Source organism: Hippocampus zosterae, chromosome 6 (genome assembly GCF_025434085.1).
Source record: "Hippocampus zosterae strain Florida chromosome 6, ASM2543408v3, whole genome shotgun sequence".
Lineage (NCBI taxonomy): Eukaryota > Metazoa > Chordata > Actinopteri > Syngnathiformes > Syngnathidae > Hippocampus > Hippocampus zosterae.
The window spans coordinates 11,864,116-11,890,487 of record NC_067456.1 but is presented as its reverse complement, the minus strand read 5'-3'; the positions used below and the strand labels follow the sequence as shown (position 1 = coordinate 11,890,487).

At 42.8% G+C, this 26,372-nt stretch overlaps 1 protein-coding gene and 1 long non-coding RNA gene across 6 annotated transcripts; one reads left to right on the top strand and one right to left on the bottom strand.

The window, feature by feature from the left end:
* Nucleotides 1–141: 141 nt before the first annotated feature.
* Nucleotides 142–24,754, top strand: homer1b (homer scaffold protein 1b). Of its 5 annotated transcripts, none has more exons than XM_052066889.1 (10): nucleotides 146–398; nucleotides 477–847; nucleotides 9,329–9,485; nucleotides 13,066–13,197; nucleotides 15,886–15,978; nucleotides 17,965–18,113; nucleotides 23,326–23,482; nucleotides 23,687–23,797; nucleotides 23,871–23,951; nucleotides 24,024–24,754. In XM_052066889.1, exons 2-10 carry the CDS (start codon nucleotides 843–845, stop codon nucleotides 24,213–24,215), a joined length of 1,077 nt encoding a protein of 358 aa, XP_051922849.1. In that variant the 5' UTR covers nucleotides 146–398; nucleotides 477–842; the 3' UTR covers nucleotides 24,216–24,754. The 5 variants fall into 5 exon arrangements, with proteins under 5 accessions (XP_051922852.1, XP_051922849.1, XP_051922851.1 ...); XM_052066891.1 differs by having other exon boundaries at nucleotides 149–277; XM_052066890.1 differs by lacking the exon at nucleotides 146–398 and having other exon boundaries at nucleotides 414–847.
* Nucleotides 20,612–22,014, bottom strand: LOC127601557 (uncharacterized). The gene is made up of 2 exons (XR_007962589.1): nucleotides 21,526–22,014; nucleotides 20,612–21,176 (listed from the first exon to the last, which is right to left on the bottom strand). It is a non-coding gene; the product is annotated as an uncharacterized LOC127601557 (long non-coding RNA).
* Nucleotides 24,755–26,372: the final 1,618 nt, after the last annotated feature.

Sequence of the window (26,372 nt, the reverse complement as noted above, 5' to 3'; positions counted from 1 at the left end):
ATTTAATTTCCCCTGCAAATCGACCTAGATTGCGCAGGTGTTTCTAATTGTGTTTCCGGTGCAGCTTTACTTCCCAAGAAACTTGGTCAACAACGCCTCAAAAAAGAAACGAGTCTCTTGAGAGGACGGTGACGTCACTGCGGAGGACGGTGCGTTGAGGTGCTCAGTTGGATAGTGACGCGCTGCTCCGTGGGAGGAAGGCTGACGGACGATGCATCATCAGTATTCGCCACCAGATGTGGAAACCTAATCAGCCCTTTACGATACACTTGCAAACGTATGCTTTTTTTCATGCGTTGTGACGATAAATAATAAACATCGACTGCAGCTAGGCGCGCAAGAGCGGCGCAGAAATGAGGCACTCATAGAACAGTGGGGGCGTAGCCTGTGAGCCAATGGTAATAAGGGAGAGGGAGGCGGGTGGACACTGTGATGCTGCTGTGTGTTATCAACCGCCTCTGGTTTGTCTTTCCCAGTCCGCGCAGCGGGGCTTCTCCACCTTCCTCTGCCTCCCCTTCTTCTTCCTCCTCCAGCTCGGAATTGGTCATTGACGCCACAGTCTCGCGGGCACCTCGTCGGTTCTCCAGCTCCAGCGCCGGGTGGGAGGACGAGACTCGAATTCGGAGCCATGCGCACGGCGACGTTTCTGCGTGGGTCGGCGCAGTGACATCCAGCCGCGGGGGATGGAACACTTGTCATCACATTCCTGCAGACGCAACGGACGGTGATCTAGCAGGGGAGGCTGCAGTGTGGACACAACACCATCGTATATACGCAGCGTCTGATCCGAGGGAGATTGCTTCTTGTTACCAGAGGTGTCGCCTTGCGTTTCAACCTCAACAATGGGGTAAGTGATTATGATGGCAGCTTGGTTCACACTACCCTATGGACATGCAAAACGCAGAAAAGACAACGCAAATGGATGCGTTTATCTATGGGGGAAAATGTTCAAATGGACGTTCAGATTGATGTTGGAGTGTTGTGTTTGATCATAAAATGCTGTCCAATTGGATTGTATTCCTCTTAATTAGGTCTGTTAGTAAGCCAGACTTGAGGCCCAACATCCAAAGTTGCATTCATTATCTTTAACTTTGAGGAATCTAATTGAATTGAGAGTTTTTTCCCAAACTAAGACAAAACGGAAGTCCAAAAGTTGGTTCCATATAAATAACAAGTTACCCAGGGCATTGAATTCCACTCCAAATCTGCAACACATACCTGTGCTAGGTTTTGATCGGAACTGTCCAGTAGGTATTCTGTGTACAGAAGCTTTATTACCGTGGTTCTACAGTAGTTTCAAACTATAAGGGAGGGAGGGGGGTCAAACTACACTGCAACCCGATAAGAGGCCTTCCGAATATTTTGATGTATGTAGCTAAATGAGGACATCAAAAATCTTCATGTAATGGCTGGTACGTGGGGGAAAAAAAGATGTACAAGATACTGAGAGCACAAACCTCTGCCAAGGCTTCATCTTACAAACTGTACACCTGTAAAAGTGCCTAAACCTGTAGTTGGTGTGAATGTCAACTTTAACTATAATCTCATATGAGAAATCTAGATGAAATGTATTTCAATAATACAGCTTCTGACCCTGCATGCACATATAGCATTTCATTCAATTTCAATCTTAACAATTGATGTGATGTAAAATACCCCCCCTCACCCCATATTTAGTTGTTGGTTATGGTAATTGTTAGAATCAAGCAAATAGTGTAGACAGGAAGCTCCACAAGCAAACGTAAAAACTCCTTGGTGGTGGTAATAATGGTGCCTCACCATCACGCTGTGTGCTCCCAGTCTCCATTCTAGACAGTTATGTAAGTTTTCAACATGGGCATCAGTAACAAGATGATTTCTTCTCCAATGTTGTCGCCAGACATCTATGCTGCGATTGGCTGTACACCCTGGTCCGGGTCTTTAAATGCTGGCACCGCAGTCGCAACAATGTTGAACACTATTTTTGTGACTGAGAGTGGCATCCTGTCTCCATGGCAGCAGCGGTGACCTTAAATATCTCAACATGCGCCCACCAGCGAGATGTACCTGCTTGGTGTGCAACAGCGCTCATTTTCATGGCTCCCACCCGCACCAACTTGAGCCCAGTTTTCCCTAACCTCCACCAGGCCTTGCTTTCATTAACAGATGTCTCCCACAGTTCAGTGGGATTAATGACCCACCGGGAGGTTGATAATATGGTGCGATTTCTGCCAAAACTCCTGCATTAGCCATGATGCACAGAAGGCTTCTGCGGACCGCGTTCACACCTCACACTAGTGTGGGCAGCACATCATCCATCCATCCAACGGTCTCCCACCTAGCGGCAGCTCTTGCCGAGCTCTGCCACGCTGGTGACTAAGTTACTCTTATGCAACTGACTCAGTGAGTCAATTGATCCACAATGGAACACATCAAATGCGATTGAGAGCACGGTGAATGGCTCACGTGTTGGTATGTACCTGCGCAGACGGGTGGAAGGTGTCTAAAAGTGTCGCTGTGATCTCCAGTTCGAAGCCTATTTTACGTTTCAAAGCCAAGCCTATTACGGTTTGTCGTTGGGCTGGTAACATCGATGCTTACATGTCAACCAATGACGAAAAAAAAAGGTTTGTTGCCATGGCAGCATGTGAGTATTGACGTTAGGAGCACCAGCTAAACATCCATCCACAATGCTTGTCCTCATTAGGGCAGCAAAACTGGACTAGTCATCAGCCAATCACAAATAGTCAACCAATCATCTACAATCAAATTCACATCTCTGGCCAGTTTAGTGAGCAATATACCGACTAACACAAATTCTACTTTGTTTATTAACTCTTTCAATGGCAGCCATTTTCCCAAAAGTGCAGTTTGGATGGCGGCCTTCGTGCGCCTTTTCAACGAGTTGGTGCGGACGGCTGAGAGTCATTCGCCAACGGTGGAGGGTGGCGGTGGGTGGTAAGGGGTTGGTGGTTGGGATCCTTAAATGGGCCGGCCGTTCATGAATCATGTATTTAATCGATATGTCTGCCCCGCGATCGAGCTACATTGATAGGTACTGGACTGCTGCCCATCGGACATGATACTGTCTATCGATGTAATTAACAAAATAATTTTGTGCTCAAAAAATGTCTTTAATACTTTTAAATGCCCTTTGCATTCAGGTTTGAATGTTTTTAATCAACTTGTAATCGTTTTTCACTTGGGCTCAGATTTACGCCGAGTACACAACATGATAATAGATCGACATACATCATGGAGGCGATGAAGGAGGAGATTTTAAAGATCAATCAAGACCTTCGTTTCTCTGTAAATAAAACAATACAAAATGTCCCTACATGACAGTTTTTAAGTATTAACTCGTTCACTCCCAAAGACGTTTTTAAACGTCTTTTCGGACTTGGTCCAGAATTGGTTGCTACTGAATGAGTTTTAAATGAAAATACAAGTACAGTACACCCAAAAAGTTAAGCTGGAAGAATTGGCATCAGATCATTGATTATGTAATTATTTGTCTATCTATCTATTTCTTTCTTTATTTTTAACTGCAAAAGCATTCATTGCTACATATAGCATCACCGACTACTATATTGAGGAGTCCCTCATACCTGAAAGAGGCAATGAGTGATCCGTGACTGACAATATTTCCCGCTCTCCAAAAGAATGACAACATCCTCAATGAGCCATTCTCCTGCCATTCCCGTTTCCCTAACTTTCTGTGAAGCGAAGTGTGACTTACCTTGGTAGTCCGTCATCACTCTTGGTTTGATGACGAGGTTCTTTCTGCTTGCTGTTGTGACATATTTGGAGAATATCAACAGTAAGAGATTTCTATCAACTTGCAATAGGAAAATACTCTCTCTCTCTTCACTCTTTCCCTCTTTCCCATGTTTTCAAGAGTGCACTGAAGGGGGAAGGTCATCTAAGACACTTTCAGTAAATACAGTAACTTGAAGCGCACTCATTAATAACCCCGCTCTGCTTAATGTGAGCTCAACTCTCTCTGATGCCTTTCTCTGTGGAATTAATAATAATTTTAAAAAAGCTCTCCAAAGAAGCAAAGCCTCTTGGGTACTGAGTGGGGGTCAAGGTGTCGAAGGAATGTGAGTGCTCCTGGGGTGAACCGCTATTATGTAATGTATGCCCCCCCCCCTTCAGAAATAGGAGCAGCTGCATAGTCAAATGGAGGGGGGGGGGCACTGAAGTAGAAAATAGCATGCGGCCTTTTGCATGATATTGTGACACGTGAAAGCAGTTTGGTTCCACAAGGAATAAATTCTAAGCCCTTGCAGTGCATCATATCGACAACACCTGTCACTTCCTGCTACATCTGTAGAGGTGGGTGTTCGTGTGTGTGCGCGTGTCTTCCTGTCATGCTTCGTAGGAGACTCTCCTTAAGGTCCTAACCAAACAAAACAAGTACCGGTACTTCATTTTTTGAGGTTTGAACAAAGTGTCGCTATTTTGATTTCGTATGTGATTATTTTTTTTCGTGGCTTCATGGATGAATTTTTTTAAACAGACACATACAATAAATTAATCTGGATTATAACAAATTTATAAATATATTTTATATAAACGACTTAGTTTTATTTAGGCTTGATCTAAAATGAACGGTTAATGAACCATGAATTGATTTGAAAGAATTTATACATTCATTCATTCATTCATCTTCCTAACCGCTTGATCCTCACTAGGGTCGCGGGGGGTGCTGGAGCCTATCCCAGCTGTCTCCGGGCAGTAGGCGGGGGACACCCTGAATCGGTTGCCAGCCAATCGCAGGGCACACAGAAACGAACAACCATTCGCATTCACACTCACACCTAGGGACAATTTAGAGCGTTCAATCAGCCTGCCATGCATATTTTTGGAATGTGGGAGCTACTTCAATTACATTTGTTCATTTCCCAAAACACTTCGACAAGCAATCTTTGAAGAATTCATGATTACAAATTCACAGAATTCTACCAAACGAGTTGTGACGTAAACAGAAATCTGTAAATCACAAATCTGATTACAAAAATAATGCTAACGTATTTAGTCCCGTAACGCCATCTGTGAACGACATTTTGTTTTTTTTCTGTTTCTGTGTGTGTTTTTTTTTAATTGCTGTCTTTTTGATGTGAAAATTCCATTTGTTGCAAGGTTGATCTGAGTTTGAATTGTTCAGACCCGATGTCTTTTTTCTTGGTGCGAATATTTTCTCAAGAAATCAATGAAACACCTTTTCCTTTTGTTTATTTGATATTCAGTGATCACGCAAGATGAACGTTCCAGACTGTGAACGTTCCGACGGGTGAAAATCAGCGCGATGGAGACATGACTTTTTTTTATATACCGGTAGTTGTACCCCTCCCACACACCCATTTGAGCAAATTGAAACACTTAGCTTCGCCAGTATTTCCTGGCGTGTTGCAACCCAACCCGGTACTACACTGAAAGCACACAACTCTATATTCAGACTTATAAAAGTATTTAAAAATGCCCAAACGAACATAGAACGGTTCATATGTTTTAAATGTTCATAAGTTGAATGCTCATATTGCGATCTTCACTGTATAGTTCACGTTCATCATTTCAATTTAAAGATTTATACTCTCTTTTGTCTTGCATTGTATCTCGATGCAAATGTACTCATTGTTGTAGCCAGAAAGTGCACGCTGGCAGTTTATGGAATCCGTTATTCCTCAAAAATGACTGCATCATCCGCTCTCTCTCTCTCTTCTTTGCATTCATCACATCACCCTTTTTTCTCTCCCTTCACCACACTGCCTTCAACACTCTTGTAGCATCACCTGCTCTTGTGTCACGCAGTGCACCCTGCACGCCAACCAAACTCTCTCCGCTTTTCCCTTCTTGTATACAAAAGCCGTTATTTTGATTCATTCATCTGACTACATAAAAGAGGCAAAAAACACCTCACACATGATGCTTTGTGTTTCTACACAGTCTTAAACCGCAACCATAATAATTAACTCAGATTTGAAAACCTCTCTGATTGTCCCACTGGGAATGGAGGATCAATTTTATGCATCTCGTGTATCGGATCTGCTTCGCCTGTATCTAACGGAGTGTCTGATGACTATATTTTACTACCGATGACCCATTCAATGTCATTATGAGTGCAAACCAGGTCAGTTGTGATTACAACAGACCTCCGGGAAACGATTAGGTAATTTGGCCGGTGATTAAAATGAATGAAAAACAGTTTAATTCAAAAGGTCGCACGTAATGGAAAAAAAAAAAGATGGAGGCGGGCATGTCCAAATCAATTGTTGTTGTTTTTTTTCTTTTTGACAACTGGTGGGTGTCCTATATGATAGCAAAACATTTGGGTGATTGCATTCATGTAAGAATCAAAGCGCAGGAATGTAGTGCCGTTTGATACGCGCACACGTGAACAGCAAGCGATGCCAAATTAGCCTCAGCGTTTGCCGAATTATGCAATGCGATAGGATGCCAGTTGCCAAGCAGCTCTTGCACAGATCACACAGACAGGCCGCGCTTGTGTGATTTGTGCACAGTGCAATGACTCACAGTTCCGCCACTTGCACTGCTGTCCGTGATTATGATAATTTGCACTCCACAAGCAGCTTTGTGGAAGAGCGGTAATCAGCCCAAATTCACTCTTGCACTTCCTATGCGCTCCCCCGTTCCCCCATCATGCGCCTCCCGACGAACTTCCCTCTGTTTCTCTGTTGTTCTGTCTTTCCTAGTCTGGAATATCACACACAGGAGGGGTACTGCCGATGAATTTTAATATTCAATTATACACCAAGCCTTTGAAGTCCCCCATCAACCCCTCAGTGCAGTGTAAGCACTTCTCTATCTCCCGCTCTGCCAGCACTGCCAGCTCAGAATATCTCCCCCTGCACCCTGTGCTTTGACTGGGTGTGCGCGTGCGTGCGTGAGTGTGTACTGAATGTAGAATCTACGAGAAAAGTCGACACAATGCTATACAGAATGAGGGCAATGTCAGTGGTTCAAAACACAATGAAGCAATGCGTACCTACGAGACAGACGAATGAATGGAGAGTCCAAAAACATGCTGCACTGGCGCGGGGATCAATACAGACTTCTCTTTGGGCATCACCCAAAGGTTAATAAGGAATTAAATCCTGTCAGATGAACACACGACGGAGCTTAGATCATGTGTATATAAGCTACACTGGTATAAATCCACGAGCAATATTTTAGAAATGTAAGGTAATGGGTTCTCTACATACAGGAGTGTGCTTATGTCATTTAATGTAGCAAGGATGGGCAACTGAAATGCTGGGGGGGGGGGGGGGGGCAGAATTTTCATCAGTGCGACTTGGAGGCCACGTAGAACCAAGCATTTCCTCACCATATGTTCATGTTCATGTTCATGCCAACTTTATTGCCAAATGTGCTACATACAGCACAGATGAAATTTCTTTCCTCAGGAGAGAGAGGAGCCGCTGCGGGTGCCCGCACCGCCATCAAAAGAACAGTTAACTTAAAATGACAACTAATACAACTCAACACATGACACAACAACAACAAGACATTAGACACAACACATAAGAAATATGTATGACAAAAATGCCCCTTTAAATACGGACAAAATATGTGCTTACTGTACGTGCAAAATACATGCTTTTAATATATTTTGGTTTTACTCTATTTTGTTTTCATTTTGACTTACACTATTTGAAGCCAATAGCAAAGGGTTTGAGATAAACACCAAAATAACCACACACTGTAAAGTGCTCTCTTGGATAATAGTTACCGTTCAAGGATGGCATGAAATTGCTGAACAAGAAACCGACATCAAGTGGAAGAACTCATTTAATCAATTGTTTTCAGAAAAATCAAAAGGAAAGTTAGCATGAGCACAACACTAACGTACAGTATGCGAGACAGTCAACAGTTTGTGAAGTCACAAGGGAATGCGCTTGGCGAGGCTGCGATGATGCGCAATTAATCAACTCACGCAATAAATCCACTCGTGCTCTCGTTGTTCAACGTCGCTCTAGGAACCAATCGCGTGCCTTGAATGAGTGCTCGTGGCATGTACAGTACAGTACAGGCAAATCCAAAGCCTCTGAGTCGTTCAGCATGCAGGGAAACCTTCTCTCTCGCACATCAAAATCAAACAATGCATCTTTCCGCAACATGGCTGCCAATATCGCTGCATTTATACATTTTTTTATGAATGCAGTATTTGGGACAAATACTGCATTCATAAAAGCACTGAAGACACAAAACATGAAGCTCGTCCATGATGTTTTGTATTTTCAAAATGAATTTATTCTCAAAATAGAAGTATTTAAAAAATATATACAGGTATCTATATTTTAGATGGGCGGCCCGGTAGTCCAGTGGTTAGCACGTCGGCTTCACAGTGCAGAGGTACCGGGTTCGATTCCAGCTCCGGCCTCCCTGTGTGGAGTTTGCATGTTCTCCCCGGGCCTGCGTGGGTTTTCTCCGGGTGCTCCGGTTTCCTCCCACATTCCAAAAATATGCATGGCAGGCTGATTGAACACTCTAAATTGTCCCTAGGTGTGAGTGTGAGTGCGAATGGTTGTTCGTCTCTGTGTGCCCTGCGATTGGCTGGCAACCGATTCAGGGTGTCCCCCGCCTACTGCCCGGAGACGGCTGGGATAGGCTCCAGCACCCCCCGCGACCCTAGTGAGGATCAAGCGGCTTGGAAGATGGAAGATATATTTTAGATTTGCTGTCTGTGATGTTTCCAGAATGAACAAGTTGGACTCCAGTCTGAATCTTGAGATTAATTAAGCAAACTATTAGGATGTGTTTCTTCCACAGGTATGCTTTATCCTTTGAGAGTTTTCCACAGGATCTGTTTCTATATACACACACATGCAGAAAAGTTAGTCCATGTGGAAAGTGGTGTCCACCGAGGTGTGTCTTTGGCAGTAAAGCGTGGCCTACTGTCTATATTTAGCCCTAAACGCTCTCTTTTCTCCCCCCCCCCCCGACCCCCATGTGACCCTCACGCCATGCTGGAGACATTCCCATATCGGCGCATAGAGAGACGCCACTGACTTCAAAAGAGGGCAAATACCGCGTGAGTGTGTGGTGCCGTTGGCTGGTAGTGATGCTGGCAGAACGACTCTCCACTTGGTACGCGCGTTTATAGTCAAGAATACCTCCGCGCAGACTGGACGATGCACAGTCATAGTTGTTTTGATTTGGAGTTCGTTTTTTTGTAAACGATGGAGGATGGCCAGCTCGTTATTCGACTGCCCGGGCGATCCGGCTCTCCGGTGGACAACAGGAGTTTCAGTGCCGGCGTTGGGTTTGGAGAGACGTTGGTACTGCGTCACAAAGAAGTTCATAACTTCTTTTTCGTCCCCTTCAGGGAGCAGCCCATTTACAGCACGCGGGCCCACGTCTTCCAAATTGATCCCAACACCAAGAAGAACTGGCTGCCCACCAGCAAGCATGCCGTTACCGTGTCCTACTTCTACGACAGCACGCGCAATGTCTACCGAATCATCAGCCTGGATGGCACCAAGGTGAGCTGAAGTCTTCTCCCGTAGCGTGCATTTTGCACTTTGTTCAACTGTTGATCGCTGACTTTTATCAAGATGTCCTCCTTTCACTCAACATTGCTCTTAAAAAGCTCAGCACTGTGAAAGCATTGCAGACTGTCACCAGACTCGGAGCTCATGTTTCAACTTGTGTGTGTTTGTGTGTGCGTGTAAATACAATTTGCACATGTACTGTATCTGCAAGGCTGTCTCAGTGTTGTGAACAAATTTATCAAATTTTCACAAGAAAAAAAAAACTGTAATTATATAGAATGGCATTTCATTCATTCATTCATTCATCTTCCGAACCGCTTGATCCTCACAAGGGTCGCGGGGGGGTGCTGGAGCCTATCCCAGCTGTCTCCGGGCAGTAGGCGGGGGACACCCTGAATCGGTTGCCAGCCAATGGCAGGGCACACAGAAACGAACAACCATCCACACCCACACTCACATCTAGGGACAATTTAGAGTGTTCAATCAGCCTGCCACGCATGTTTTTGGAATGTGGGAGGAAACCGGAGCACCCGGAGAAAACCCACGCAGGCCCGGGGAGAACATGCAGACTCCACACAGGGAGGCCGGAGCTGGAATCGAACCCGATACCTCTGCAATGTGAAGCCGACGTGCTAACCGCTGGACTACCGGGCCGCATGGCATTTCATAATAGTGCAAAATCAAGTTGTTATTTCCGCTTTGAAATGCTGTGGGCTTGTTTGCTAACTGTGTGAAACAACAACCCGATGAAAAATGGATGCTAATTGGTGTGGTGACTTTATTATGCCTACGCATCGAATATAGTATCTTAAACACGGTTGCTGCAAATCCTTAATAAGTGTTCAAAGCCGTTGAATTCCTGACTCTATAAATAAGATATTAATCAGCAAATCGGCATTCAAATATCTTAAATGTCTTCAACTTTTGAAAGTCCCAAAGGTCTTTGAAAAAATCACCACATGGCTATTACTTTTTTTTTAATTGTAAAGACTCTCAAATTTCAAAATAAAATCAACATTCCTTTACAAATAATTCCACCAAAATAGCAATCACCATAGCAGGCACCAATGAAACAAGAACTGGGGTTTGTGTTGAGACTTTTAAGAGCAGATCGTTTGTGTACTATATCAGCTATGCATAACAAGGCACTTTGGGAACATTGTGAAGTCGGTCTTAAATTTAATTTCGAATGGAATTTAAAAAGTCTTGAATGTCACTTATGCTCAGCTGTAGGAACCTGGTTCCTAAATTTCTGCACTCAAGAAATTGTCCAAATCCTGTTTTTTAATTAAATCACTGTGCGAAAGTCTCTAATTATTATACTCATGTCACGTTGTGCCCGAAGCGATAAAATGATCGCTTCGTGCACAACAAGATAAGGAGGTGGATCCCCGAAAAAGCAGACAAAGAAAAGATGGTCCGAGAACAAATGAGTTTTAATACAAAACACAAAATACCCGTCCGGGAGCAACAAACAGAAAACGCTGGTCAAAATCAGGACCAGGAATAAAAGGAAGTAACAGAAAACGCTTGCGAGAAAAATGGCAAGGAATATAGTTGGCAACAATAGCAATTCATATGATTGGATTTAACGACGCGCAATCACAGCCACAAGGCTTACACGGCAACGAATAGATAAAGACAGTAAGCGAGAGAATTGGCACGGCGTGGAATACTCCGGCAGTAAGTCAACTGCCCGAGCACAAAGATAAAGCCTGTGTAATCAGTCCCTAATGGGTGACAGGTGTGTCGGCGGTAGGCAGGAAAAGCCTGCCACCTGCTGGCAAACACGGGACGTGACAACTCAACTAAAAACAGCTAAAGGGAACCGCTAATAGTAAATCACAAATTCCATATCTCCACGAATGAAATATTCCAGTCGAAAATTTGGATTGACTCACGAGTTGAATTTGCTCTGCGCAAAATTGTGAACAGTCTGTGGTAACCCAAATCATAAACACATGAATTGAGAACCATACTCGAAATCAAAGTGGACAAACCCGGCTGTCATCTGTAGAATCCAACCACCAAGACGATCGAAATGCGGCTCTTCTGTGCTCTTCATGAAACAGCGATTCGTCCATATTTTAGTTCCATGAATCATATTGTGGGAGAGCTGAGCGATGTGGTGGGACACTTTAGGGAATAAGAGCAGGGAGGCTCAATAAGAAAAGCCACAGTCAACATGCTGTGGTGATGGTAATGCAACTTCAACATTTTGTCTGGCACCTCACATCACATTAACCAGAGCAAATTAATTGATTCTGTAACGCACATGCATGCTGACCACAACCCTTCCCAAACTCTTATTGATGTCAGTTAATCAGAATGTTCCACAACATCACCACTGATTGATCAGCCGTTAATTAGCTGTGCTCTAGCGATGTCAGATTACAGGAAGACTTAAATGATTTTTTTTTCACTGTCAATGAACTGACCCAAGTGTTCTGTGTAAAGTCTCTAAATAATTCATGACCTTTCCACACTGTCACCAGTTCCCAGCTACGTCTGGAGATATTCTTTGTGGAATCACTTTCCACTGCTTGATTCTGTTATAGCGATTATTAATAGCGTTTTCCAGATTAGTCTGTTATGCCGGACAACATCGAATTAGCAAAATTGACTCATTGGTTGAAGGCAAGATGATGCGTTCGCTGCCCACTGACCAGCTGCAACACTGAACTGAATTGTGCTTTGTCACATAGTGAGAAGTGTTTCCCATATTTTGCCCTTCTCATACACTTTTATAAACACAATATTCAAAATGCCTGTCACAGCTGAGCCAATAAATGCATTTCAGTGGACAGCGAACACGCCTGCCATGCTATTTTCTGTGGCCTGCTGAAGCAAATCAGATCTGACTACCTGGTGTTTCTTGATAAAAATCTCTGCCAAAACGTTTGATACAACTCTTACATTTGATCGCTTTATATCAGGGGTGTCAAAGTCATTTTTGGCACGGGCCAAATTTTAGTTACCGTTTCGCTTGAAGGGTTGTTATGAGTGTAACCATATAAAAAAAAGTCAAGAATAACTGTTGATTCAACATTTTTTAAAAGTTATGATCATGAGGGTTTTGGGAACAAGAAAATGTTTAAAATAAATCTCTTATTACATATGAGAATTTAAAATTTTGGTCGACATTTTAGAAAGGATCATGGAAGGTGACATCTTTGCGCTGCTATCGCCGGCCATCTAAAATGCTGTGGCGGACCAGATCTAGCCCCTGGGCCTCGAGTTTGACACCAGAGCTTAAGATTGTGCAGGTGCAGCCTATTCACTCAGACCATAAAGCCATTATTTTTATTTATTTATTTTTGTTGTATTTTTTCTTATCTTATTTGATGTAGTTTTTAACATTGTACTCGTGATTTTAACTGCTTGTTGTAAGGTGTCCTTGAGTTTCTAGAAAGGCGCCCACAAATAAAATGTATTATTATTATTATTATTAGGTGTTCCGAATAAAATGAGAGCTAAATTGAAATGCTTCTCCATCCGACCCGCACATACATTAAATACACCGTAGTAAGTTCATTAAAAATGTATCAAGTGGCTTTCCTCTGTGCCGCAGGCAATAATTAACAGCACCATCAGTCCCAACATGACGTTCACAAAGACCTCACAGAAGTTTGGCCAGTGGGCGGACAGTCGAGCTAACACGGTCTACGGCCTGGGATTCTCCACCGAACATCATCTGTCCAAGGTAGCTTGACCAACAAACACACACACACACACACTCTCTCTTTCTTCTTTCTCTCATAAAACACACGGACACACGCCCACAGACGTTCTCTGGTTGCGCTTCTCTCCTCCTCTCACCAGTCCCTGAGAGAGGATGCCACTTCCACAGATTCTCCATTCTAGTTGCCATGGCTTTTCTTCTCTGAACCTGTTTGGCAGTTCATATTAACCCTTTCGGGGACAGCGGCTACTACGGTGGACAGCTTATCATGTTATTCAGGTTACAGGGTGCATGAAAGGGTTCATGAGGATTTTCCCCACATGGAATTCGTGTATAGTATCTGATGATGTATTTGCATGTGTGTCAGTACTGGGTTCTCTCCTCTGCAGTATGATTCAGCTTTGACACACTAGACGAGGAGTGTCAAACTCATTTTAGTCAGGGGCCAATTTGGAATCATGTTTTCCTCGGAGGGCCGTTATGACAGTAAAACCACAAAATTATTCCACGACAAATTTAATAGGTTACTAGTTTTCAAATCAGTCTAAGTAAATTATCATAATTTGTTCAATTATTGTTCAAGTGGTTGTAAACAGGGTAACAAAATTAAAGCATTGCAAAATTATTCCCGATTTTAGCAAGTTGACATACATGATTTGCTTTTGCAAGCCACATAAAATGACCTAGTGGGCCAGATCTGGCCTCCGGGCCTTGAGTTTGACACATGTGCACTAGGACCATCACCACACTCAACAGTCTGGCCACATCCTATGTGTCAGGCAAAGGTGCTTATAACCAAAGCTGATATAGAGGACATTTCCTGGCTCACATTATATGTTGCATATTAGTATCAGGTATGACGGTGGCCTCTCTCCCCTCCCCTCAATAGTTGCACTAAATCATACCCATAAATCCCTTCACCTTTTTCCTTTAAGTTATTTATATCCAATGGTTCACTCATAAATGCGAGTGCATGATTTTATACACGCTGATGTGATTTGGTCAGCTGCCAGGCCCTCAATTTTAATGTATGGTAGACATTTACCGCAGGATAGTATTTATGCTCAGCTTCCTTCCTCTGTAAAGTAGTAATTGATAATTCTCCCCGTATCTGACAAGTCTATTATTTTCAAATAGAATAAGTGTGGCGTGTGACTAACCCTTACACCTGACGCACAGCTAGATCGCAATAAAATTGCGAATAAAGCAGTTTATATTAGAGATAAATGACTACTTTTACGTTCATGGGGCTGCTATTAGTGATCAGCCGCCGTAGAATGATCACTTCACGCACCAATCATGGGCTTCAACTTTTTTTTTTTTTCGACACTTGGAGTTATCCAGATGTGACTTCACCTTGTTCACTTTTACTGATAAAATGCAATCACAATACACCTGGTGAGAAGGGCTCTTGGGGAGCAGGTTTGGGCACCCCTGCTCTTAAAGCTACATGGAATGGAAAGCAAACGAGTTACCGTGTGACTAGTATCCAAATGCCTCCTGTGAAAACGATAAACACAGTACAGCTGGTGGTGGACTACAACGTTTCCACTGTTCTGTACATCTCCTGGTACCTCTCAACGTCTCCACATTGCCGACTGGCAACGCTCGCAATCACTTGAATGAGAACAGAGCTATCATATTGCGCCAAAGTGGAATGCGATTGAGTTACTGGCAGCCTTTCTACCAATGGCAGACTTGAGAGCACCTCCAGCAGAAGTGTCGGTTACAGTTCTAAAGCGGACTGTCCTTCAACCGGGACGCTTGAAATATGTGCTGCAATGTCGTACGTAAAAGTGGTTTGTGTTCATTAGGCGCTGTAATTTCTTCAGCTGGGCTCTTCATAGCCTTGCTCGATTCTTTTGCTTCTGACTAAAATAGGCCTGTAGATAAAGCCAGAGACAAGCTGTCATTATAGAAAAACGAAAGGAGGACGCAACACTGAATGCCACTCATCAGAACAGCTCCCAATTGATACTGCATATTGAATGTCTGATTTTTTTTTTCTCATTAGGATGCATTCATTGTGCACAGCGAGATTGAGGAAACGGCGGACTGGTGCCATGTCTCCTTATGTTAATAGTATCTTTATCCGAAATTCTTCATTTCCCCATACTACACACTTTCAAAACGTTACATGGAAAAATAACCTCCTTCATGTTCTATGGCAGTGGTGTCAAACTCAAGGCCCGAGGGGACACATCTGGGCCGCCACATCATTTTCTGTGGCCTGCGAAAGCAGATCAAACGAACCTGAATGATTGATGCTTGCTAAAATCTTGCACAATTTGAAATTCTCATATGTAACAAATAACATACACTGTAAGCATTTTCTTGTGTCCACAGACCTAATCACAGTCACTTCAACAATCATTGAATAAACCATTATTCTTGACTTCTTCACATGGTTTGACAGTCATAATGGTCCTCCAAGGGAAACGGTGACTCCAATGCGGCCCATGATAAAAATGAGTTTGACACTCCTGTTCTAGGGACACATTATAGGCAACGGCCATCTTTTTAAAATTTTGTTCCAGAACATTATTGACAACGACAGCTTCTGCCTGACCTAGACCGAGCTTCATCAATGCCCGACCTATTACACACCGATGTCATACTCAAAGCGTGTGTGTGTGTGTCTTGGCTTTGGGGATGACTGCAGCATCCTTTTTTTTTTTTTTGACTGGCCTATGTTCTGTGTGTGTCTAGTTTGCAGAGAAGTTTGCAGAGTATAAAGAAGCAGCGCGGCTTGCTAAAGAGAAAAGTCAAGAGAAGATGGAAATGGCCACCTCGCCCTCTCAGGTAGGTTCGGTCAGTACACAGTCATCAGAATCACAAAACAGAGATGCAAAAGTGAGTTGCAACCATTTTGATGGTGGTGAAGATGGTTGCTGGCCTTTTACGGTGCTTCCGCAGCACTATTATCCCCTGGGAGTGTTTAGCTCTTCTTATCTCAGCATAATGGGCAACGTTATATTCATGAACTGAAATAAACAAAGCTCTTCCGGATGACAAGTTGCGTTCATGTAAGCCTTTTCTGCCGAATATTACATAATAGAAGTTTGTGGGTGGAAATGAGAGAGTTTTATGGAGAAAGTGTTGTTAACAGCCCTTTGTGAAGCTAGGAAGCCAGAGAAGGACAATCATCGTACCAGATTCACATTCTCATGGTGAAACTAGAAGAAAACTCCCTCTATGAAAAGTTCACATTTTCATAATAAAGCCTCAATTTCAAGGATTTACTTCTTAAAAAAAATAGGACAGGGAAAATAAAGCCGAGTGTGATAAAGCCAATGTGAATGAGAAATCCCAATCGGTATGAGGAGCGGGAAGTGTAACATGAGACATAATCTCTTATCTCTGACTTCCTTCTTGTCCATTAGGGATGCACAAGCGAGGCCATTGTGTTCTTGCCATAAGTCCTAATAGCTTTGTTTCATGTATGCGGAACATTTAAATGATTTGTCTCCGCTTGCGTGGGACATAAAGATAAGCTGCGCTTGTTCAATTTTCCCAGCGTTATAGTTAATGACCTATCAGCATGTGCAAGTGCTCATAAAGAGTTCATCAGTGTTCGAGGCAGCCGAGCAAGCACATACAAACACACCTCCATCATTTCCCCAGTGAACTATTTATGTATATGGGAAAGATGATTCATTTATGAGGTTCTCTCCTTGCCATCTCCTATAATAAAAGACCCTGGAGATTGAGTTTGTTGTTCTAGATTTTTCTGTTGTTGCACAAAGCCTTGATGAATTTCATGAATTGTGCATGCGTTCCCTTTCAAAAGTATTGCGAACAGCGAGGCGCATTTTTTTTTCAGACGGAAAATATTTGGGTTTGACTTCCAAAGGAAAAAAAAGTGAGACAAAAGAAGATCAGCTTTTATTTTCAGGTTCTTACATATGGCTCCGCTACATAACCGATTGTACCTTTTGTTTGAACCCGCCCATTTTCTAGCCGAGCAAAATTATTGGAACACGTAACAGGCGAAGGAGGGTGTTCTTTTCCAAGTACAATTTTGTTCAGTATTTAAATATTAAGTAGAGTTTAATTCTGTACGCTGTTGAAATCTATTCATTTGATTCGTTATTCTTTAAAAGTTGACTTATTTGGCTGTGAAACCTTTTTTGTCACCCGTCACTTCTGCCCAATATTGGATTATTATGATTCATATTTTTATAAATGTTGTCTGCTTGTGTGTGTTTGGGCGAGGAGGGCGTCACATACAAACCCTTGATCAGAGGTAGACCACGGCCGACTTCAAATCATCCGTAAATTGAGATCTTGCAGTTCTTTATAAATTTATTTTGTAGGCGCCGATCTCCTATATGGACGCCAGAAACGCTTATTATGAATGATACAAAAAAGAATCGGAGAAATGCTTTGGTGATTGTCCACAATGCCATGAGTCACACTGTGTACCTCATTATTTAAGTCTCTCAACGTTTGGGCTTTTTGTGAGGGGGTGGTCCTGTCTCATGAATAGGTGGACTATTCACGAGTATTGTTTTGTTTACCGTGATGATGGTGAGTAGGCGCATAAATGAGTCAAGCAGCTTCTACTTATTGATGCAAAGCCCATAAAAACATTTTTCACTTGAGGAGGCAGCACTTCATACACTGTACTTCAAAGTATTGGCCAGTTAGTGTACAGACAAGCAATCATTAACGTAGGCTAATATTTAGCAGTTCAGAGCTTTATCCGAACTAGCGAAGGATTTTTTTTTTACCTCCAACACCAAAAAAAAAAAAGATGAATGCTGTAAACTTTTCTTTCGCCCGAAGGAGTCTCCGGCTGGGGAGCTGTCATCACCATTGACCCCTGTGACTCCGCCCATGGAAAACATCAACGGTACAGATGAAATCTGTGACACGACCCCCAACTCGGACTCCAGACCAGAACCATCACAAAATGCGCTGGCCTTCGCTCATAGGTACGTCGCCCAAGCTGGCGTCTGCCATGCTGCACCAGACACAGGCGCCCTACTTCCTGTCTTGTCACTTTGAAGCACACAATGTGCACTTTTTTTGTTGCTCGTATGAACTGTTTTTTTTTAAGTTGTTGCCATGTCAGCAAGGTGTTGCTGTTCTTCCCCTATTCATCACTGCTTTCTCGTGTCTTTCCCCTCTAGGGAGCAGTTTAAGACTTGTCGGGTCTGCTCTTTCTGATAGGGCCGTCATTACATGGCTGAATACTGCTGGACAGAAATACATTAAATTTTCAAGTAAAAAAAAAAAAAAAGAGATGAGGCTAAAAGCTGATAAATAGCATGCCATGACTCCTGGATGTGCTGATATTTGGATGCATTGATTGAACTTATCGCTCTTGGACCAATATGACTCCAAAGTGGGTCTCAGGAAATTTTGGGGACTTGTTGATAAACTTGTATTTCTTCGTATGTTAGCCAACTTCAATGCATTGTTTTTGTACGCAACCGCAATCTAATGACGTGTGTATTTGACGGTGCATGCTGTTTTATTGTTCCTCTTAGTAGTGGCTTATGTGACTTGTGACAGTGCTAATCTGATCCAGTTGCAATGTTGTGAGATCAAATATCAAATATTCGAGTGGTGTGCACTCATGAGGTTTATGTCCAAAAAGGAGAATTGTTTTATAAGACTTATGCAACATAAGGTGTGCAGTGGGTGGATGGAAAAAGACAGACCGCTCTCTCTCTCTCTCTCTCTCTCTCTCTCTCTCTCTCTCTCTCTCTCTCTCTCTCTCTCTCTCTCTCGCTCCCTCTCTCACACACACACACACACACACACACACACACACACACACACACACACACACACACACACACACACACATACTGGAAACAATGACAATAAATTTAAGCTTCCAAAATTGAGCTGCTCTGTTCTGAGGAATGTATCATTTGCTGTCACCTGTCTGTAATCATGTACCAATCTTTTCAGTTTTCCTCAGTCTTCGAATTAAAGGCATCAATCTTGTAATGTATTATCATTCAATAGTTTCAAATGAAAGTACAAGTTGGAGGGCTTTGGTGGGGATTTAATCATATGCTTCCAAATGGGTTTAAAATCTTAAAGTGTGAACGCTTCGGAATTCCCAGTATTCCATCATGAATTCTTTATGGCTCCAGAGAAGCTGTGTGCCGTGAGGGCGGCTTGTAGTGAGGTGTGTGTGTGTGCGTGGGAGACAGGCTCCACTCAGGAACTCGCCATTGCAGGCATGGACATAACAAGCAAACCTCTGTCTTTTCTCATTTTCGAGACATACAGTATGCAAAGAGCGTTGCTGCAGTATTTTACCTTTGTCTCTTACAATGTAATGTGCTGCACTGAAAAAAAAAATCTGAATTTATATTTTAAACAAGTATTGACGTTGGTTGCATGCATTCAAATTATGTTTCATTAGCATGAATATGATTTCATTTAGTAAAATATTCACATTTGTGAAGTGTGATTTTACCAGTTTCGATTATTTGATTTTTTTTATGCAAATACATTTTCTAAATTGTGTCAGAAACATTTTACATGGTGGCCCAGCAACCCGTTACGGAGGCTAGACGATATACTTTATTACTGTGTGGTGTGCTTTAATGTAGATGACAAAGGAAACACAACTTTCATGTAGTTAAGACCAGAATTACTCACTCATACACTGGTTCGGAAAAGCTTTTTGAAATGGGTTTATTTTGACAGAGGGAAGCCTGAAATGTAAATTAAACGGGGAAAAAAATCTTTGCATTATATATGGTTTGAAAATAATTTATATAGCAAGTACTTTAAAGAAAATGTTAGTGACTTCTAGCATCATTTAGAACATTGCAATTATCAACCATTAAATTTGAGCTTTGGCTAGTGGGTTAATTGAAAATTCTAAATTGTCTGTAGGTGTGAATGTGAGTGTGAATGGTTGTTTGTCTATATACCATAATTGTTTTCCTGGTGACCATCCTGAGTGTACTCTGCCTCTTGCCCCTCTGCGGCCCGAATGAATATAAGCAGGACCAAAATTAGAGCGACGGATGCTGCATTGCGAAAAGGTGGCTAAAAAAAAAATCTTATCCATCCATCCATCCATTTTTTACTCCGCTTATCCTCACAAGGGTCGTGCCGATCCCAGCTGTCCTCGGGCAATAGGCGGGGTAGACACCCTGACCTGGTTGCCAGCCAATCACAGGGGCATTCTTCATTAATTTGCAGTGCTAAATAATTAATGATACTGATTCACCAAATAAAAATTGAATTGACCGTAACTCAAAATTTGTTTGGTTTTTTTTATTTTATTTTTTTTATCACAGCCGCTTTTTGCTGGGCAGAGGTTTCATAGGATATAAACATAATGGCCGACAAAAAAAAAACTGCCATATGTTGCACAAACTCTGGGCTGTCCCACTGCACAGAGAAATGACAGAACGCACACAGAGGAAATAAATTTAAAACAACACACTCAAGATGATACCGTAAGAATATTTTATTTCTACACACTTTGTAATTGAACCACCGCTCTGTATTAAATATAATACACACAGACGAAAAGACAACTGCCCCTTGTATGTAAAATCACAATTGTCTGTTGTTGAATTGACAAATTGCGGATGTGGAGGGTTTTACTTGTGTACTTTTTTCAACTTTCATCGAGTAACGGCACTCGTTTTGTGCTTGAATGTGTAATCAGAGGCTTTTTTTTTAGGCCCTTGTGTGTGGGTGCTTGGGGCAGAAGCAGCTAGTGGAGCATGACAGACAGCTTTTATACCGCTTGATGTGTTGGAGGGCTGCGAGGAGTTTTATTTCTTTATTTTTTTTTTTTCCCTGCCGTGGTCTTGAGTGAACGGGGGCGTTGCGTATGGCAAACGTCACGGCGCCGTGAGCGCCTGCCTCCGCTGCTGCCATGGCAACTGCTTCTTGAAAGGTGCTCAGTGAGGGGGAAGAAGTAACCTGACGATGCCGCCACGTCAGGGCACGTGTGACGCAGAAAAGAAATCCGGAATCACACGCGCTTAGTTGATCCTTTGAGGGCATTTCTATTTAGGAGGAGTAAAGCACAAGACAACATAATTGTTTGGATCAGGAGTTAGGCAATCGCAGCAGCGGGTATAAACCATGCAAGTGGTTAAAAGTGATGATTTTTAATAATATAATAAAATCCGACTTTCAACCATATTGTGCAGAAGTAACAGTTCACATAAAAAGTTTAACAGCCAAATAAGTCAACTTTTCAAACTTTTGCGTGCGCTTCATCAAGCCTGGCCCGTTGAAGACGACTCTATTATGAGACAAACAAAAAAAATAATACAACTGAGTCATAGATTAGTTCAAGTAACACAACACAACAAATGTCGCAAAAAAATTCCAAAACAATAATTAACTTACCGTCCATTTGACGCTTCCCACATTGCCCAAATTCAGCCTCCAGTCAGAGTCAATTAATGGTGATAACGGTCACATTTCTCCACTTATTACTCCGTCGCTTGCTTTTTTGCCTTCTCCGTCTGACTCCGTCTTTACTTCTTGACGTCCCGTGTGCTCTCCTCTTCTCCGAGCGCCTGTGTGGGGTTTATACATTGACTTGCCTTTGGTGACAGCATGTGTGTGTGTGTCTCTGTGTGTGTGTGTGTCTGTCTGTCGGTTCAAATGTGTAGGACGGCGTGTCGTCTCCCTACTATGCGTCACACACGCTCACACAGACACGCTCGCGCTCCAAGAGGGGGCGGCTGTTGTGTAAGAAGCGAAGGCGCCGTAGGAGTGTTGAGTGAATTAGATCAGGGATTTTTCTCCTTTTGCTGTTGACGGAGTGGGTGCTGTTGGAAATTGTGGAATTCTGCACATACACACAAAGTTTCTGTGTGTGTTTGTGCTGAGGGGGGGGGGGGGGGGGCGGGGTAGAACAGAACACTTCAATTCTGAATTTTCAATTTTGTGGCCCATAGGTCTTTTCTCACGTGTGCCGCTCATTCACATGTATTCACTTTCTCCCCTAGTCGCATTTCTCTTCTTCTCATGGAGCTGGACCAGATTAGGTTTTACACTGTCTGGGGATATAATCTCAGATTACAATAGATTTGTCAGATGGCTACTAGATGGTAGGATGGCTTCCGGTTTTGGGGTCTGCTGCAGTCTTTGTCCGCATGGATGGAGCATTGGATATGTAGGCGAATGGATGAATTCATGGAATTGGATGAAGGACGGTTGGTTGAGTTGGAGGTGGATGGATAAAGGCACGATTGATAAGTGTATGGATGGGTGCATCGAATGTTAACGTCGTATCGTATTTTCCGCACTAAAAGGAGTACCTGAAAGCCTTCCATTTTCTTAAAAGCTCACAAAGCTCTTTAGCACCTTGTGTATGGTCATTACGGTAATATGTTGCGAGAGACTTGCTTACAACGCAGAGTTCCAACTCAAGGCGATCGGTTTCGCAGTTGAACACAGAAATAGAGCAGCAACAAGAGAGTTCAACGTTAACGAGTCAATGTTATAACTTGCTGTTGGTTAAGTGAACTGTGTCGCAGCTTTATCAAATAAGTTTCACTGACATCTGATCTTCGCTATATCAATCAGGGTGTAGTGTAATGTAGTGTCGTTGGTATTTCCTTGAGTGTAGCTCCTTCTAGTGGATGCATTGTAGATTGTGTCTTATAATGCGGTATGTCCAATATATGAAAAAAAAGACAAAATAGGCCATTCATTGAACGCGTGCCTCATAATCCAGTGCACTTTTTAGTGTGGAAAATACGGTACTCGAATGGTGAATATAAACGGAGAAGGGCCAGTGGACGGATGGCGAGTTGATAAAAGCGAAAATGGACGGATATAAAAGTCTGTAGGTTAAATTGATAGATGGATCATTGGTGGAAGGATGTATTTATGATTCATGGATGCATTGATGGAGTGGCAGAGATGTGTACGGATGATTAGTGGATGGATAGATTGGTCTGTAGGTTGCTCAGTGGATGTGTGGGGAACTGGTGGATGGATTAAGAGACAGCAGATGGACACTGGAATGAAAGAGAATTGGTGGATGGATAAGTAGATCGATGCAAGGAAGTCTGATAGATTACATGCACGCCCTGTGAGCTTTGACTGTGTGATGTGAAAATGTAACGCTCGCTATTGACTGCCAGACTTTGTTCAAGTCATTTTGTGATCGCCACGTATGATTGTGTCCTGCAGCCCAGTGATGACGAAACACTGGGAAGCCGAGTTGGAGGCACTGAAGGGGAACAATGCTAAGCTAACAGCGGCACTGTTGGAGTCGACTGCAAACGTCAAACAGTGGAAGCAACAACTTGCTGCCTACCAGGAGGAGGCAGAGAGACTACACAAACGAGTAAGCGGGGGGCAAGGTATCCAAGGTTCTTTTGGATACGCAAAATACATTTGGTGCAAGATGAAGCTCCCATCATGTGAGGCTTTGGAGAAGGAATCAAAGAAGTGTTTTGGCGTGCAGATGAAGAGCAGCTAGTTAAAATGATGAGTTTCATTGAGCCCGATGTCTCTCTATGGACCTGAATCCTCAAGTTTGTTATTTTAGGTGACAGAACTCGAATGCCAGAGCAACCAAAGTCCGGCCATCAAATCTCAGAAGACAGAACTCAACCAAACCATAGAGGAACTGGAGGCTACACTGAGGGACAAAGAGGAGGTGAGTTTGTGTCTCAAACTTGCATGTTACCCTCTTGTTTGTCACCATTTTAATGTCTCTTGTCATTTTCCAGGAAATGGAAAAGCTAAAAGAAGAATTGGAAAACATGAATGACCTCATGGAGCAGAAAGACACCCTCACCCAGAAACTGGAGGTGAGCCCTCGTCCCTCTGAATTATACATGCTCGTCATGTCCCAAATGTGCCATTTGCTTTTGCCTCAAAAGGAGACGGAGCTCCGCAGTCGGGTGCTGGAGCAGCAGCTGGCCGGGGCCGAGCAGCGGCTGGAGGAGACTCAAGAGGAGCAGGAGAATTTCAGGAAGAGCCTGCGAACGATGCTGGAGTTGCTGGACGGCAAGATCTTTGAGCTGACCGAGCTCAGAGACACCCTGGCCCGACTCATAGAGGAAGCCAGCTAAGAAAAGGAGCTGCCACGCGTCTCCATGACAGAGCCATACAACCATTCACAAGACCTTCCTCATGCACGAGGCGACCACGATGAAGCTTTAGAGCCCCCGAGCAGCTGAATGCGGTCCTGCCCCTCACAGATCGGATAAAAAGAGTCATTGAAACTGTGTATCATTCCTTCTTTCCATTTTCAATTGGACAAATCAAAACATTGACTGTACAGTATATTTATTTGGGATAATTGTAATTAGTCATGGACAGGTCCACTCTGTCACCATCTACTGGTCAGTATGAGAAATATTGACGTGACCACTTCAGATAATTCAAAATAGATACATAAGCGATTTTTTTTAGTTGAGTCTTGTGCTACGTTCTATTTTTTTGTGGAGGGATTAAAATTGAAAGCAAGACGGGAGTCAATCAGTGACGGACTGACTAACGGAATGTCCACTTCTGCCACTTACCAAATGAGACACCAACCAAACACAACCAATTTATCAAATTCAGATTGATTGCTGAAAAATCTCTTTTGGGTGTGTGTGCGAGTGTGTGTGCGAGTGTGCGCGGGTGGAAAAAATAATTACAAAAGAATCAGCCACGTTTTAAATGAATATTTTTCGATTGCCAATTGATAATGGAAAGAACAAACAATACGCGGATTTTCAACGGTATCTCGTCGAATTGTTATTGTGACGCAAACTCCAAGTCGCTCTCACACACCCACGCGCACTCTCCCACACTCCCACTTACTGTGCCTCAGCGCCATCTGTTGTTTGACTGCAAGAACTACACTACATCACAGCTTGCAGCAGCGCATCGCGATCTTTCGCTCGCCACTGACAAACGCGGAAAGTCATGAGGAAACAATTGCTGTTAAGACGCTCCAAAAAATGTTGCCAAAGCTGCCAAATCTCCTCAGTGTCCTCACGCGACGCGGATTCAAAGTGACTCGACTGTACAGAGAAGCAACCAAGTATCACAGTACCAGAGAATGAAAGGACAACTTTCTACAAAAATGCAAAGGAACATTACGGATGCTCCCAAGTCTGGACGCACAGAGCTATCGGCCTGTCGCCAAACTGCATTACGATAAGTTGATTCGCCACCTACAGTTCTTGATCATACTTGGATAGCAGTGGTCTTTCATATGAAAAACAAACAAACAAAAAATCGGTGGGGCCATGACCTTTTACAGTAGATGGACCCTGTACCACAAAAACGTCTCGGCCATCAGAAGGGTCCATGAAATTTTCTCCATTAAAATATAATGCAAAATGAATCCATAAAAATTTTGATTACAACACAGAATGTTTTAGTTAACATTTTAGCTTCAGTAGTTGTCAGTTAATAGTAAAATCTGTTTAGTTCATCTGCATAACACATTTTTTTGTCTTTTTCTGATCGCAGACACCCTTGCAAAAGATTGTGCAGTGATATTTGAATTTCTACTCACGGTTTTGATCTATTTACACATTTTTTTTAAATCGCTCCTCCATTATTCACTGATAAACTCACTTATTCCCAGTTTTTTTTTGCACAAGCCACACCCCCGTCTAATATACAAGTATTGCTTTGGCACCATCTTGTGGCAAATAACTATGTTGAAGTGAGTTGAGGGGCTTTGTGTAGTGCTTTTTTGCCAGCTTGTGGCATTCATAAGTAATTTTAAACCTTTTGAAGGGGTGCCAATTACTTACACTGCTGTGCTATTGTGTGATGATCAGTACTTTTACTTCCAATTCCTCTTTTGATAATAGAGAAGAAAACCAACACAGGCAACCCTTTGTGATTCAACATACAGAACAACCCAATCAAAATGATTACAAGGCTAAAATGATATTTTATCATGTTATCAAGCACAGCAATGAAAATGGATCAAGTGGATAGCTGGGATTCTTTGGTTGTGTAACGACTCGTTGCCAAGAAGAATTCATGAAAAAACAATCATGTACTGTGGCACCTTGGGGAAGGAGGCCTCTGATGCACCAAACAGCAGAAAAGGACGTGCAGAATTGGCAGCGACACACAATTTAAGAAGTTAGGATTGAAGCTATATTTTTATTTATAGTATAAAGAGGTGCCTTGACTTCAAAGTTGTATTTGTTTAACTCGCAAGTCAAGGCACCCTTGTGTACATAAATGACATTCTAGAATCATTACTCTGTCTT